Here is a 17,904-nt window from a genome sequence, read left to right on the forward strand (position 1 = left end):
ATTAAAAACTATAAATAAAATAAATAATTTAATCTAAAAAAGTTATTTTTGGGCACTAAAATATTTTGTCAACAACTTACCAAAACAACTAAAAACAAAAATTTTGATTTTCAATTTTTTCGCAAGCAATTCAAAACTATTGACACAAAACAAAAACCCGCAAAATCAACAAAAGTATTTTCACAATTTATTTTCTTACTGTACAGAAAATTAAAAATAAAAACAACACCAAACAAACCCTAAACAAACACACTTTTATAATATTTTTTGCCGTACAAAAACAGAAACAAACAGTCCTAACACTCCTAACATAGAAAATAGTCTGAAATAATACGACCAATTAAAGACAGGCTGGTCGATTTACCGTGAAATTGTAATTCAATATTTAATCCACATACGGTTCAAACAGTAAAATTGACTTTCAATTCATATATTAAACTTCGGCGGGGCGAAATATACTAAATAATCGGTTAAAAATATATACTAAATATATTGTGGCATACAACACAATACCTCACTAAAAATCAATTAATGTACCAGAATAATCTTTAAATTAAAAAATAATAAATTAATGACAAAACTTCAACCAAAAACAATGACATTAACTCTGGATTTGTTACCTGAAATTTGAACGAGCGAATTTAAATAAATTTCAATACAATTTTATATTACATTTTATTTAAATCCAAGAACATGGCAAAATGTTATTGTTCATATAAAGGGAATGGGATGCAAATGTATAAATTAATATGAGAGAGAGAGAGAGAGAGAGAGAGAGAGGGGGGGAGGGGCTTTCAGAATAAAATAAATGCTTTCAGGTCTACATGCTTAGCTTTTATCTGTACCTGTTTCATTGAAAGTCAGGCCTGTAAATGGCAACGCAGTCGAATTGATTTTCTCAAAGCAAAAACTTCTTAAAAAAGCATTCACCGACAGATAAGGAAATGCATCTACGGCAGCTACCCGTATACAGGGTATACAAGAAGAACGTTTCTAAACAGAGTGAAAGGAATGAGAATAGCAAACTGTATAGATACCTCTGGAGAGGGGAGTCCAAATGCTTTCTGATGTCTTGTAGGTTAGAGGCCCAAAGAAAGCACTTTCTGATCCTAATCCTCCATCAGTAATAAGATGAGGACTCCACTTGGCCCTGATAAAGAAACTGGGGGATAATACAATGAATACATGCGTTTCCACTAGCCCTCCGGCTCAGAAAATCCATAGATAAAATAAAACCCCATCATGATCAGGCAAAGATCGCATAACAGAGAGACTAGGAACAATTAAGGCCGTATAAGAACAAAATATGGGGCTGAAGAAACTCATTTTGGGTTCTTCGAGTTATTTCGTATGACCACTGACCAATTTGGAAAATATGGCAGAGTATACAATTGAATCATCACTGACTATGGGTATAATGTGTCTTATGTCGGCCTTGTTCAACTCAAAAACATAAGCATAGTAAAACAACAAGAACAAATAAAAAAATTAAAATCAAAAAATTAAACATGCTGTGGCTGTGTTTACATCTGTGTTTTATATAAATGGGGTTAATGAAGTTGTTGACAATTTGTATGGTTGCTATGACCTTGATTTGATATCAGAACATTGCTCCTGTGACCGTTCTCCAGTTCAAAGTTTCACCTTGGCCCTGGCCGAGAGAGAGGAGATGCAGTTCAAAAAACCAAGGAACCAGACTATTCCCGTTGAGGATTACAGCAGCTTCACTTACATTTGGCAAGGAATCCTAGCAACCTTATTTATTTATACAGAAGTCGTGAGTGCTCAAAAGATCAGCACAGTAATGGCACACTGTACGCCCTACTTGATTCTTTGATTTCAAGATCCAATGAGACCCTTGTGGCGAGCATAGGAAATGATTATAATGAAAACAAGGGCACAAACTATTCCTGTGACGAGGACCACCTGGCCGCATCAAAAACATAAGATTAGTAAGTGGTTCTGGATAAAAAAATATAGGTCCACTGATGTACAAACATTATCAGCTTATTAACAGCTAAAATATCTCACATACCCATTTGAACATAAAACCATGATTCTCATTCCAGGTATATGGTATGTTCATGCCAAATATTCCAGCCACCAGAGAATAAATAGATAAACAAACAGTTCCAGAACTAAGAAAGAGCTCCAACTGCATTCATAACATGGAAGACAATTAAAACAAACCATAACCGATGTATTACTTTTTCACAATAGATTATGCAATAACAACATATAAAGAAAAGAAAAGAAAAATTAAAAATTTAAAGAGTATTATAATGCGTAATATAGAGAAGATACAGCACCTGAATCAGCTGATTTCTATGATTATCAAGCTGCAATAGTGGATATATATGTTTAGGTTCAACTGAAGACCACTAAAAAGCTTAAACAAACCAAATTTACCAATTAAATTCAAGTTTTCTGATTTCTAGCAGGTTACCTGAATATTAATATAATCTTCAGTATCATCAATATATTCTCGCAGCTGCAAAAAATTTAAGCTTGTTGTACAGTTTGAAATTGGCACAAAAATGACAAAGACATACATTTTATTTTCCATAACTGTAACAACGCTAGACTGATCCGGATGGTTGAATTCACAGACATTATTGCTCATGTATGGCCAACCTGGCGCATAGCAGGATACACAGAAACATAAAGAGACCATGTAGAAGTAGAAGAAGAAGAAGAAGAAGAAGATGATGAAGGTGAAGATGAAGATGAAGATAAAGATGAAGACGAAGATGAAGATGAAGACGAAGGAAAAGAAGAAATCAAGGAGATGATGATGATTACATGAAAGGGAGAAAAAAGCAGTAATCACCAAAAAAAAAAAAAGTTGACATTGCAAGTTTGATCATCTGGGCCATTCCAGAAAGGGTTATTTTAGTCTCTCTGACACTACAAAACTACTTCCAGGTTCTGTGGATGGATCAGCAGTATCAGAACAACAATTTTTAAATCTTCACCAGGGGTCCTAGAAATGCAGCAAAAAACATTTGAGACCTTGTTTGGTTCGGTGAAATAATTATTCCTTGGAATAAGATCGAATATAATTTAAATTTTGGGAATCAAAGGAATAGTTATTCCTTGTATATTCCTAATTATTTCATTCAACATGTTTTAAGAAAGGAATAGATATTCCGTTGATGAAATTTGGGAATAATTATTTCTTATCTATTCCTTACTATGGGCTCATAAAACGTTTCACATTTTTATTTGCTTTATAGTAACAACAAAATTTTTTGTATAACTAATTAATTAATCTACTGATACCAATCTATATACTTGGGAATAGGCATTCCGTAAACCAAACATAACCTGAGTAATAGTCTATATGTAAAGTTTAGGAGGTAAAAACCAAGTTGGAAACAAATAGCTCCACAAAGCAATAACCCCAATAAATTGAATAGCAAAAGGAGGATCCATAACTTGATTTCCAAGAAGAAAATAAAACAAGTTACAATGATTCCCCCAGCAAAAAACTAAATAGAAATATGCCCAAAATTCTGCATGCTACGCTTTTCTCTTCCAAAATTCTTCCCTAGTCAAATGAACTGGAGCACAAATTTTGAAATAGCGAAGGATACTTATATTGAGGCATGGAGCAATTAAGAAGCAATTTTCCCCGAAGAGAGCAACAAATATGTTAATAGAAATTACTCAGTCATCCTAGCGTCTTTCAAACAATCTAGGATGATAAAATTAATAATTGAGAAACTTTTCATTTTGCAAATCAGAGGAAAGGTTCCCGAGTTTGATTTATCATGTTCCTCAAGCTTTGCGGAAATGGCTTCCTTCAATGCATCAACCTCAAACAATCAAGAAGATCCTTAAGAACCAAAGTCAGTATAGATGGTGAAGAGTCCGCTCAATAACTGCTGGATAGGGTCATAGTACATGAACAATTGAAGAAAGTCTGGAAATAGTGGAATCACCCATTTGCTTCTAGCCTACAGCAGCAGCATACATTTTCTCCTAAACCGCTGTCAGAGTCCACTTACTTTCTAAATTTTCTCCCTAGTGGCAATTTGCTTCCTAGTAATATATTGTCATGAAAGCATCATACTTGGAATTCAACTTTGCAAACCAGACCATACGACGAGATGGCTCCAAATATATCATATGTAAGTCTGTCATCCAATTTTTTCCAATCCTCTTTTTTGCCAATTTTTTTTTCTGCTTTCTCCTATTTTCTTCTGCTGTCAGCTCCTTTTCTTGTCTCTTTTTTCACAACAAAAAATAAGCATAGGGTTTAGAAAAGAATTTCAGAAGAGTGTGGGTTCATGTCAAACCAGGGTCTCAACTAAAATCCATTTGTAGCTCAACATACAAGTATGGTTTCTGGATCACAACTTCAGGCCCATATCAGATCAAGCGGTCCCAGACTAAATTCGGTCTGGCTATGGAGTAACTTGGATCACACTCCAAAGCCAGCTCAAATTCTGCTAAGAAGTAGCTTGGAGGCATATTGAAATTGACAGGAAGTGCTCAATGCTTCATTGCACACGCATGTCAGGAGATATCAAACATGGACAGAGGTTAGGGCAACTTGGGTGCGTGGTGACTTCTTTTGGTGAAGCACTTGCATAGAGTAGGGTTTCGCACATCAAGGCATGTGTAACATTGTGCAAGCAGGGCATGGGGAACCTGCCAATGTGTGGGGGAAGAAGAGTGCAAATGACATCCAACAGCTTTGATTCATTTTAGGCTCTGGTACTAATTTGAGACAGAATGAGATATTTAGAGAGAGAGAGAGAGGAGGGGGGGGGGGGGAGTGCAAAAAGGAGGATAAACAGATTGGAAAAAGAGCCTAACTAAATATTAAGAGATGAAACAGAGAAGTTAAAATGAGGAAGCCAAGGCATCCTAAAGCTAACAAAACCAAAATATGGAAAAAAAAATAATGTCGCCGCCAAAAAATAAAATACAAAGAAATTTATCTAGGGATGAAAGAGAGAAGATACAATGTGGAAGCCAAGACATCCGAAGCTTGACAAAACAAAATATAACATTGCCATACAAAAAAGGAATGTCACAAAAATAATGAAGCAAAACTCTCCAATTCCTCTATATGTCGCAAAAAGAAACTCCTCTTGAAAAAGAAATTGGCAAAGCACCAAAGCAGGGCATAAAAGATCATTTTGCTCCAAACCAAACCAGCTGGAGATTAAGAACCCTTGAAGATTCTAGCATTGCAGTCCAAACAAATACACTAAATAGCTGCAAAATCAGCAATGCCAAAGAGCCTTCCTCTCCTTCATGAATCACAATTCACAAGGGATAGAAACTCTCCGAAGGAAAAACCCACCAGTCACCGAAAATACTAAATAAGTTAATCTAAATATCTTAAGGAAAATGTAAAACTAAGTGCAAGCAAGTCTCCTGACTTCAAAAACAAATCATGCACACATTAGGAGATACTGCTTTATTTTGCTTTCTCATCTGAAACAAATCATTTAGTATTGATTTTTATTAAAGACTTGCAGGATGAGTACAACCACCACCACCACGCAGTAAGCCCCACTAGATGGGGTTTGGTATTAGTTACCATAAAACACCAACACTGTAGGGAACCACGTATTGGACAAAAGAAACATGGTAGCTTTTCATTCCAAAAAGCTAAAACTAATAACTATTTAATTCAATATTTTCACATAACCTATTTTTTTTATTAGTTAAAGTAGACACTGTCATATTATAATTCCATCATAATTCATTATTTATAAAAGAAAATCTCTTCTAGATTTTGAAACACTTCAACATCCTCCCAAAATACATGAGTGCCACCACATATTTTTTACCAACATGTCTATTATAGTATATCCCGAATGTTCCACATTTTAAAGCATGTGCCACCCCACAAACACGTTCCTGTTCCATGAACCTAAATGTTCCACATTCTAGGTAACATTGCCCAAACCATCTTAATTGCCCTTCTATCATGATGCTGCACCAAAGTTACTACAAATATTTTTATTCCTTAATTTATCTTTTAGAGTTCTACCACACACTGACCTAATATTCTCATTTTAGCCACTTTACATTTGGGATATATGGCTTCTTAGTTGCCCAACATTCTAATCCATATAACATAGCTAGTTTTATAGACATCACATAACTTTTAATTATGCCCAAAGCACTTTTCCATTTTTACCCAACCTGCTTTAACTCTTGTGTATTACATATTGTTCAATTTCTCCTTCAACATGCATAATAGATCCAAGGTATCAAAATCTACCACAGGTTAGTATTCCTAGTCCATCAAGTTCAATACTTTCCCCAGTATTCCTTCTAAATAACTAAAGTTACACATCATGTATTCTATCTTACTTCTACCTCGAACTTTCCCCCATTGTTCCAACTTAAATTCTACTCCATCTTTAGTTTCATCAATCAAAGATATCATCCGCTAACAACATGAACCGAGAAACGTCAATTTGGTTAGTTTAAGTTCACACATCACCAAAACAAAAGTGTAGTAGATCCTTGATGTAAACCTATTGTGATTGGAAATTCCCTACACTTCCACAAGTAGTTCTAACAATAGTCATTACCCTATCTACATGTCTTCAATGACAAGGACTCAAATTTTGATTTAAGATGGAAATTTCAAAGGATTCAATTTATGAATTTTTTTATTCAATTTAAAGAAAACACCAGAAACTGAATCTTGATTTCATTCCAAACCCTCCAAAATCAGGAATTTCAACAAAAAATTTAGGCAAAATCGTCAAAGTTTGTGATCATGCTTAATGACATCCATATACCTATTGCATACACCCTGCCATATAGGCTTTCTTTAGGTCAATTAAAACCACTTGCAAGCCTTTCATATTTTCCATAAAATTTTCTATCAATCCACTTACTAAATATATAGCTTTTGTAGTTCATCTCCCAAGCAAAATATCAAACTGATCTTTTAGAACCCTCATTCCTAACCTTCATCTTTGTTAGTTACCCTTTCCTTAAACTTTATTGTATCACTCATAGGTTTTAATTTTCTACCAATTTACTTACTAAATATATAGCTCCTGTAGGTGATCTCCCAAGTAAAAAATCAAACTGATTTTTATAACCCTCATTCCTAACCTTCGTCTTTGTTAATTAACCTTTCCCTAAACTTTATTGTATGATTCATAAGTTTAAATTCCACAGTGGTTATTACAATTTTGAGTATCTCTTTTGTTTTTGTATATAGGTATTAAAATAAATTTCCTCCCTTTGTCCGACATATTCTTAGTCCTTAAAATTTTGTAAAATATATTAACCCATATTATTCTACTTTCTTCTAAGCATTTCCAAACTTCTATGGGGATGTCATCCAGTCCTACACATTTTTTGTTTTTCATTTTATTTAATGTTTAGTTGTATACCCAACTTCATAAATTTTAATTTTTTGAATATCTAAAAATTTTAGCATTTTCCTCATTTTTCAAGTCTAAGTTTAAGATTTCTACTTCATCAAAACAATTATTAAGACAATCACCATCTTTCTTCTACATCTTCTTCCTTAACTAAAAGTCGAAAACAATATCATCCTCATTTTTTATACATTTTCTATTACCTAATCTTGGTTCTTTCTTTCTCTAGCTCCAACAAGTTCAAATATATTTTTTCCCCTGCTTTATTGTCTACTCAAGAATATGAATTACTATATGCTTTTTAAGTTAAACCGCATTAAAAAAAAAAAAAAATTATCTTTTCTTGCTCTTTTAACTATTCAAAGCTTTCAGTATTACTACACTGTTGCCATGCCTTAAACCACATTTTCTCTTAACTTCATTCTAGACGTCTTGATCCCAACCACCAAGTCATTTACTAGTCATGCATCTTCATTTAGATTCACTTAAAACCTCTTTTTCCATCTCTTTAATAAAGCTAGCCAACGTGTTCAAAGAGTGTCTATGTCCACATCAACGCCTATTGTCCAATTGCTTCTTTTATAATTTTATTTTTAAATTTTATTATATTTACTCCATTTAGATTCCACCACCTAGATCTCTTACATTGATCTACATTACCTTTTATTTTCCATTTCCTAATCATATATCTAAAACAAATATTTTATGTTGTGTCATTAAAATTTCCCTTAAAATAGCTTTACAATCCCCATATGATAATCAATCTACCCTCATAGTTAAGAAAAAAAATTATTTGATTTTTATTTTTCTAGTCTTGAAAGTTATTAAGTGATCTTCGTTCTTCTTAAAACATGTATTCAATTTTATAAGATCATATGACATAGCAAACTATAAGCCCATTTGAGGCATATAAGAACTAATGACATTTATTACCTCATGTCCAAAGACCAACTTTTTAATTATTCTATCCTCTGCTCTTTAAAATCTACAACACTATCTTTTGCATCTAAACATCTACCCCATTTTTATGTTTTTATTTCCTTTTGTACCAAAGTTTAAATCCCAATTTTTCAATTTCTCTAGCTTTTTCCCCTACCCTAGTTTCTTCAAGGGGAAAATCAGGTTAGTTTTCCCCGAATCATTACATCAACTACCTCCATTTTTTAACAAAACAAGTGTCCATATATTCCAAGTTGCTAATCTAACCCTAATCTCCCAACTAGCTTCTTTACTCATCCTTGTTTAGAATGAAAGTGGGAACCCTCGCACATTTGACAATGTATTTAGGCTCCAGCATGGAATGTAGCTTCAAGATGACAACCTCACCCACTATTTCTTCCTGTTCGCTACATTTTTCGTAAGTACAACATGCCACTCCAACAAATAATAGCAAACAATTCTCATCATATAAATCTAACAATTTTTACATTGGCTATTAGCTACCTAATAAGTATCCCTATATTCCAAGTTGCTAATCTAACCATAATCTCCCGACTAGCTTCTTTACTCACTCATGTTTAGAATGAAGTGGGAACCCTCGCATATTTGACAACGTATTTAGGCTCCAAAGTGGCATGTGGCTTCAATATGAGAACCTTGCCCACTATTGCTTATTGTTCGCTACATTTTTCGTAAATACAACATGGCGCTCCATCAAATAATAGCTAACAATTTACATCATATTAAATCTAACAAGTTTTACGTTGGCTATTAGCTACCTAATACAACCCTCTAACCAAGCTTGGGATTTGTTGTGCATGAAAAAATTATGAACTAAGTTCAACATAGGTGGAATTGGATTCAGCGTGAGTGAAAGCCTTCACTTTGGAGACGTTGGGCTTTGTCACCGGCCGACTATTTTCACACCTTTGTGAAAGGACCGTGCGGCGCTAGCTAAAGCACTCTTAATTAACTAGCCTACCTATCGTTTACCACAATTCATCCAAGAAACACTTTCATTAGCACTCAATCAGCGGAAGCAGTAAGCAATTATGAAAGCAGAGGCAAGTAAGCAGTAAATATTGAAGCAACGCAATTCATTAATAACACCTACGTTGACATTGTGTGTTTAGCAAGGGAGGCAAGTAGGCTAAACACGTTGACAATAGCTAGTGAGTTTTGCAAGAATGATGAACACTCACCCTCCCCTAAAAGAGCTTTACATGCAATTCTCATCCTAGCACTAGGAAACATCATAGTGACCGAGGAGTCATACTGCCTTATTTGGCATACAGAGAAACAAATACTAGAAAATAAGCCTACACTAGCATTTACATGATGGAAACCCATCTCAAACACACGAGACAAGCAGTCACCAGCAAGCATAATGCCTTGAACAAGCTAGGCTCGTGACACTCCCCCACTTATGCGATCGACGTCCTTGTAGACTTTCACACTAAGTACACTTCAACTTTGTCTACTAACGGTTGCATATCTTCCACAGAAATCCAGTTGATTTCTTCATCACCAAGGCCATTCCCCTTCACTAAGAACTCTCGCCGCTCCTTCCTAGAGGATATGAACTCTCTGTCTACAAAAATATCTTCAACTTCACGTCTGTCAGGTTGCACTGTCTCCAACTCTACTCTGTTTGACTAACTTCTGCTCAGATCGTTAGTGTCGACGTTGAACGGCTTAAGGTAGCTCACGTGAAACACATGATGCACTTTCATCCAGTTGAAGTGCTGCGGTCTTCCCCCCTGATATGCCCACTTCTTCATCTGTTTAGAAGCTTTCTCCAGATAGGCTCGGGCAATCTCTGCATTCTGTCTCCATTCTCTAGTGAAGATGTACACCTTGGGACTCTTTCTTCTGTACAACTCATCCACTGTGTGAGGTAACAGCGGCTACTAGCCTATAACAAGCTCAAAAAGGTTCTTGTTGGTTGTTGAGCTCCTTTGGGCACTGAAACAGAATTGAGCCACAACAAGTAGTTGCACTCAATTCTTCTGGTTGCCATTGACAAAATGGCACAAGTACTCTTCTAATAGCCCATTGAATCTCTCTGTCTGTCCGTCTGTTTGTCAGTGATAACTCGAAGAGATGTCAAGATGTGAACCAAGGATTCTGAAAAGTTCTATCAAGAATTTATCAGTGAACATTGAGTCTCGATCACAAACAATGTCTTGGGGAACACCCCAATATTTCACAACATTCGTAACGAATAATTGTGTCGTCTCCTCTGCTAAACAGTATTTTGGTGTAGCTATGAACGTACCATACTTCGAAAACCTGTCTATAACCACAAGTATAGACCCTGCATCTCCCAATCTAGGCAGGTTGGTGATGAAGTCCAGTGAGACACTTTCGCACAATTTGGATGGTACTAGTAGGGGCTCCAACAGTCCTGCACTCTTCTTCCACTCCACCTTGTCTTGTTGGCAAGTGAGACAAGCTCGGGTATAATCAACCACATCGTCACGCATGTGCGGCCAATAATACCTCTGCTTCAGGAATTTTGTCATTGGGGCCATTCTTCGTGAATACCCCTCTACGAACTTCCTATAATAGTTGGTAAGGCAAAGAAAGGAACGCAACTCCTTCCCTATCATGGGGATCTTCCATTCTTGAATCGCCCATACCTTCTCCATATCCCTCCGGTATGACCTTTCTTAATCACATGAACAAGGAATTTATTGCTCCGCTGAGCAAAAGAGCATTTCTTTTTCTTCACATACAGACTGTTTCCCCTCAACCTGTCGAATACCTTTCGTAGATGCTCTTTATGTTTCCTCTAAAACAACACCGATGCTCCGAACGGTGCTTTGGAAAGGCGAACACATCCCGCTTCCAACAACTCATCAAGTTGTTTCCCCTGTTCTGCTAGCTCTGGAGGCACCATCCGATATGGCCCCTTAGCAGGATGTTTCACTCTTGGCAACAACTCAATCCCATGCTCCACAGCCCGTCATGGATGCAAGTTATGAGGCAGCTTATCCAACATCACCTCCTTGTACTCATCCAACACCGCTTGAATGGTCGTTGGCACCCGCTCTTGGCCTACTTCTTTATTTACCACCACTGTAGCTAGACATAGGGAACCAGTAGAAGGCATCAGCACTGCCTTCGTCTCCTTTAGGAATTTCATTCCTAAAATGACTGGAAATTCATCCAACGGCACCGCTGTGAAATTCACATGACCTTCCCACAATCCAAGCTTCACATTCACTTGCTTGGCTACTCTCAAAGTAGGCTAGGCTACAGAGTTCACTGCTTTCATGCGTCCTGCATCCTTCTCTAAGGATAAGTTGAGTCTCCATGCTTCCAATTACGAAACAAAATTATGAGTAGCCCCGATATCAACCATAGCGCGGGTACTCTTCCCATTAATCCTCAAGTCCACAAACATATATCATTTTGCTTGTGTAACTTTTGAAGCTTTCACCTGCTTTTCCAATGCACTCACCTGAGACATTGCTCCCACCCTCGGGGTATCCTCCTCTTCCTCAACGCTTTCCACCACTTGTCTCAAAGTGGAAACTTGTAAGGCATTGAGGGATCCCTTGTGCGGGCACTTTATAACTCTGGAGGGCCTCCACACAAGTAGCACGAAATTTTTCCCTTTTCATTGGGCGTGTTGAACCCTCGAGACAATGAAGCTTCCTCTGAAGTTAAGGCCTTATAGTCAGCTCCCCCACTTTTGGGTTTGCCCTTCTTGAAAGACTTTCCACTGTTTCCCCCTCCGCCAAACTCTTTGGACAAAGCGGTGTTATCGCCAGCGTAGTAGGTCAAGCATTCTACGACAGCTTGCGCGATAGACAAGTCTTGAACTCTTTGCCTATGAAGTTCAATTCTCGCCAACAGTTTCAATCCCTTAAGAAAATAGAATAGCTTATCCTTTTCCGACATGTCCCAAACATCTAACATAAAAGCAGAAAATTGTTTCACGTATTCCCTGATTGACCCACTATGCTTGAGGTCTCTCAACTTTTTCCTAGCATTATACTCGCCGTTCTCAAGAAAGAACTAGGCCTTGAGTTCTCTCTTCAAGTCTGCCTAATTATACACTACACAGCATCCAGTTTCAATTTCATTATACTTGGTACGTCACCACAGTTTGGCGTCACCAACCAAGTACATGGTCGCAGTATCCACTTTCACCTATCCTGGGTTCTGGTTCCTTGTTCTTGCTAACTCGAGTGTTGGAGAACCATCGGATTCATCTTTACATCCAGATCAGCTATCCGTGATTGCAAAGTTTCCATAGTATGGAGAAAGTCCTCTGACATTTCACCTATCAAACTTGCTTGATGCTTTTGTGATCCCGTCACTTCATCAACGAGTTCCCTCAGTTGGGCCACCTCTGCAGCCACATTGTTGGCTATTGTCTCAACCTATGCTTCTAGCACGTTGATTCTCACAACATTGGTTGGTGTCATGGTCACTTACCAAAGCTATCCCAATCCCACAACAAAGGTAACTGAATTCACGTAGCAATTCACTGAGCTCTGATACCAGGTGTCACGGACCGACTATTATCACACCTTTATGAAAGGACCGTGCAGCGCTAGCTAAAGTACTCTTGCTTAACTAGCCAGCCTATCGTTTACCACAATTCATCCACAAAACACTTTTCATTAGCATTCAATCAAATAGCAGCAGAAGCAATAAGCAATTATGAAAGCAGTGGCAAGCAAGCAGAAAACATTGAAGCAACGCAATTCATTAATAACACCTCCGTTAAAATTGTGTGTTTAGCAAGGGAGGCGAGTAGGCTAAACACGTTGAAAATAGCTAGTGAGTTTTGCGAGACTAATGAACACTCACCCTCCCCTAAAAGAGCTTTACATGCAATTCTCATCCTGGCATAAGGAAACATCAAAGTGACCGAGGAGTCATACTGCCTTATTTGGCATATAGAGAAACAAATACTAGAAAATAAGCCTACACTAGCATTTACATAATGGAAACCCATCCCAAACGCACAAGACAACCGGTCACAGGCAAACATAATGCCCCGAACAAGCTAGGTGGTGTTGGATTCAATATGTGTGAAAGCCTTAACTTTGGAGACGTTGGGCTTCAAAGAAAGCAATTTTAAAAAATTAAAAAAACCAAAAAGAAGGAAAATCGCAAAGAACACAAGTCAAATAAGTGAAGAAAGACTTGCAAGATTAATCCCCGGCATTGAAAACCTAACTCCTTCCAGGTTCTCCCAAAGAGAACAAAAAAGAAGCCAGGGCATCCAACAAATCCAATCATTAGCATCCCTCTCATTTAAATTCCGAATAATCTCATGAGGAAAAATGAAAAAGATAGGAGCATCATGGAGACTAGACAAGAAAAAATGAATGGGAAAAGCTCAAATAAAAAGCAACCCCAACCAATAAGCCTCCTAGAAACAAATCTCCTCCCTCCTACAATTCTATATCTCAAATGTGGAAAAAGAATTGAGAAATGTCATAAAAATTTCAAGGGGCTTCACTAAGTAACATTTTCCCTAGATCTAGCATCCCACCAATTTTGCTGAAAGTCTTAATTACCATGAAATACCCAACAATAAAACAAATTACATAAGTTTCAACAGAAATAGTAAGGTGGCTTTCGGTTTGTGCTTGAAAACGAAAGAACAACACAGTTTCCCATGCAATGTTCCATTTCAGATTCAAGGGCATTTTGTTTGGGATTATTTATCCATGTAGTTCATATGTTTATTCTACATATGCATTTTTTTTATTCTACATGGATAAGGGGAAAAAAAAAACTATATAAGATAAGAAAAAACCAATGGAAGACCAAACAATCAAGCACACAGACCAATACCATCCAATTACTGCCAGTAAGGAGTGCTGAAATAGTGGAGAAAACATACCACATGCAACATCAATGACGACGTCTCGCCTCATGCTGACGCCTCATCGCTGCTGGAGTTCTTGGTCTGCTTCAAGGAGGGGGAAGGGAGAAAGGTTTGTAAAATGGAGACTGATCAAATAGCAAGGGATTCCACCTAGGTCAAATTGGAACTGAAAAATGTAAGAAGACAAATTAGGAAGATTAGCGAGGTCTTTTGTTTTCGGTAGGACAGATTCCTCATTCAAACCTTTCTGGCTGGAACCAAAATAACCAAAAAACAGGAATCAGTTACCAGAATTGGTATAGGATTCCCACAACCCAAACAAGCGGTATGAGAAATGGTCATTTTAATTACCATTCATGGGCCGATTCCAGGTATCCAAATGCCATCAAGCTAAAAATTTTAAATATAATCCAAATTTTCTAAGCTTACATTGTAACCCTAAGCTTGTAACCATCAGGTTGGCAAAAATAAATTAAAATGGTAAACCAACTGAAAAAATGAAACAAAATTGAAACTCCTTGTCATTTCAGTTCCTCCCAGAACTAAGTACAACTGAGTAGACAGAAAAGGCAAGACATAACCGCACTCTCTCTAGCTATCATTTACATCTTGGTGAAGACAAAGTTCAAGACCAGGGATGTCAAGAGTTGAGCTGCGACACGGAAACCCCAGCTCAATCCACCCCAAGGAGAACTCCTTCCCCGCCCAAAGACCATGGGTTTAAATAGTTGCCACAACCATTACATAACAACCCAAAAGAGTCAAAAGATACCCAAGCCAGGACAAGGAAAGGCCAAGCTTGACAGTTTTTTCCCATGGATTAAAAAAGCAAATCACAGAAAGATCTTGGAGTTATGGTAGGAGTTTCAAGCAAAAGCATAGTTTGGGTTAATGGGCAGTTAGAACGAGGAAATCTTGTGTTCGGAAAGAAACCATGGTTTTAAATAGCGACCATTACATTACAGGTAATGGAAAATCAAGGCCCCAGTACCATTTTGGACCGCTATACCGGTGTGGAGAAAATTCACACGTGTAACAGCCATTGTGCTTCCATGACGGGCCATAACGGGCATTACGCTTCCATAACAGGCTGTTATGCCTCTTTACATCAAATGTACCTACCAGCAGCCTTTATACTCAAAAACACTTCATTTCTTCCCAATTTTTCTGCCGTCTGCTGCATTTATCTGTTTCCCAAGCTCATACAGTTTGGATCCAGCGATCTACGGCTGCAAAAATAGAAGTTTAAACTTGAAATTGCCGTCCAAAGGTTGTATTTGTGCTTCCCCGTTTATCAGAAATTTATCCATTTCAGAGGAAATTTTTTGTTGTTTGGAAAATGACTTGGGTAAGATCTGAGTAGGAAATCAATTTTGAAACTTGGAATTTGGGTGGATCCAAAGTGGGTGTGAAGAGGTGGCCGGAATCCTCATTTTTCCTACAAGAGCAGCTGCTGCTCTTCGTGAGTACATGGGTTTATCCAGTGTCCACTGTCAGCATGTTTAATTTATTTAACCCACCCCCCAACCCACTTTCTTTTTTTTTTTTTTGGCTTAAGCAAGTTCAGCAGCTGAAAACTGAAGCTTAATACCAAAGATTAGTTCTTATTTATTTTAGATAATTAATATAAAATTCTCATTAACTAATGTTTTTAAAATTTACTTTGTTAATGTAGCTACTTATATTTTCATTTTTTAAATATCTTAAATTCTAAATAGTTGATGCTTAATTGCTGATTTACTATGCTTAATATTGCATATAGCTTGACTAATTAATTTGCATAATGGGCCTAAATTGCGTAATCCCTAATGGCCTAAATTGCTATGTTTAGTTATTGTTATTTTGAGTACTAAAATTGAAAAATTAAATTTGCTAAAAAATACAAAATAATATGTTAAGTATTAAATACAATGATTACAATGTAGGAAGACTATTATCTATTTATAATAATTTTCTTAATGGGCCTAAATTGCCTGATACCTATCAAAGGCCTCCACATCATTCTGTATGTGTATGTGTGTGTGTGTGTGTGTGTGTCTACTCATTTTATGTCTCTAATTAATTGGCTGTCAATTCCAATTACATTTCTAAATTTTTTACTCGTTAAAGTAGTGCATAGTATTAAAAAATATGACTTTCTTATGTAAATAGTGCATTTAAATTAATATAAAAATCATGTTTGCTATTGAAAAGTGTTTGTAGGTTGAATAAAAGCAGTCAAAATTCATCACAAATCATATTTTAAAGGATTCCATCATTATTCTTCAATTTTGACATGGTTGTGCATGCATCAAAAAAATTCATGACCACTGCGACCGCTTCCCGTTATGACATCCTCTTCTTCCACATCCCACAACACCTGCAGTTGTTACGTGACATTACCTGTGACCGCAATTTAAAATGTTGAAAGAAACATGACAGCCATTGTAGGTGAAGTGTCAAGACTAATTGAAACCTTTAGGGAGTGGCTTTGTGGGGGGTGGGGGGGGTGGTGGGATTGGGGGAAAGGGGTGGAGAGAGAGAGGAGATAATGGTGAGATGCCAGCCACTGTGGATGTTCAAAGCAGCACTACAGTACCTTCCACCCTTTAGAAATCTGGAGGAAAAAAGGGGGGAGGGGGGTGAGGGGGGCTCTCTACCCTCTTGGCCCACCTTCTTTTTTCTCCAGCCCTCTAACAAGGCATTGAAAAAACTACAATTGAACTCTCTAAATATTTTTTTGGTTAAAGACCCAAGTAGGAGTTGCAAATTCCATGTCCAAAAAATATTATTTTATTTGAATCACACTTCTCAACATGTTTATAAATGCATATATGAAGATAATCATGACAGGGAGACTATAACCCTACCCCAAACCCAAATAAGGCAAAATAAAAATTCTATCCCTTTTCCTACCCCCATATAAGCAACCTAAATGCATCCCATTGAAAGGAAATTAGGGTGGGACATCTGCTTACTTCAACCCATAGTCATGCCTTCTTGAGTGTAGCAAAAGTGCTCGGGCCAAAATTGGGGAATTGAAGAAATTCAAACGAGTTATGTTAATTAGTGTGTTCTCTTTTTTTCCTTTTGGCTTTTGTTAGTCAGGAGGATACCTTGTCTTCATTTAGTCTATATTCATATCTCTATTCATAAAATTTCTTTTGCTCCTTATTAGAAAAACTTTTGCATTAAAAAAAATAGAGTTGATCTTTGAACTGTAAAAAATTATAATTACAAATCCAACCAGCTCTTCTTCTATACAATATTAGACAATGAAGGAGCTGCCATAAATTGTTTCTCATCAACTTCATGGCATAGATGAGAGGCAATACAAGAAGAGTGTTGAATATATGAGCAAAACATTGAATAAATTGAATTCATTCATGGGAGGCTAGTAATAGCCAACTGAAAGGAGAATGAAGTGCTCAAAAAGGTTTGACACATGCAAGGAAGACCAATGACTACTTGCCTCGATTCAAGAGTTATTTGGAACTAGATGGACACAAAAAGAGCAAGAAAAAGAATGTCGTCTAAGGCTAGGAAAAGAAAGTTTCTGTGGTATAATTGAAGAAATAGCATAGATAAAGTTGATTGGCAAAAAATACTTCACCTAGACGATTTTGAGTGGCTGAGATATATGGCTATGTTCAATTATTGGCAAAAATACAGTACATACCGTGGTTAATTTGTTCAACGTACTGTCAACTTGCATAAAGTAAGCCTGCACAATGTAACACTTCCCATTTCAGACTTTAA

The 17,904-nt window shown here is 36.9% G+C and overlaps 1 protein-coding gene across 1 annotated transcript in view; it reads right to left on the reverse strand.

Moving 5' to 3' along the window:
* Nucleotides 1-1,307: 1,307 nt before the first annotated feature.
* The window catches only part of LOC131150908 (magnesium transporter MRS2-2), a 43,918-nt gene continuing 27,321 nt past the window's right edge, over nucleotides 1,308-17,904 (reverse strand). Inside the window, exons 7-11 of the mRNA XM_058101980.1 lie at nucleotides 17,825-17,869; nucleotides 2,447-2,491; nucleotides 2,310-2,339; nucleotides 2,036-2,155; nucleotides 1,308-1,926 (exon numbers count right to left, since the gene is read on the reverse strand). Of these exons, the coding sequence (XP_057957963.1) occupies nucleotides 1,840-1,926; nucleotides 2,036-2,155; nucleotides 2,310-2,339; nucleotides 2,447-2,491; nucleotides 17,825-17,869 (327 nt within the window). The 3' untranslated portion in view covers nucleotides 1,308-1,839. The remainder of the gene's footprint in view (nucleotides 1,927-2,035; nucleotides 2,156-2,309; nucleotides 2,340-2,446; nucleotides 2,492-17,824; nucleotides 17,870-17,904) is intronic.

The sequence above is a fragment of the Malania oleifera genome, chromosome 3, assembly GCF_029873635.1.
Source record: "Malania oleifera isolate guangnan ecotype guangnan chromosome 3, ASM2987363v1, whole genome shotgun sequence".
NCBI classification, from domain to species: Eukaryota; Viridiplantae; Streptophyta; class Magnoliopsida; order Santalales; family Ximeniaceae; genus Malania; species Malania oleifera.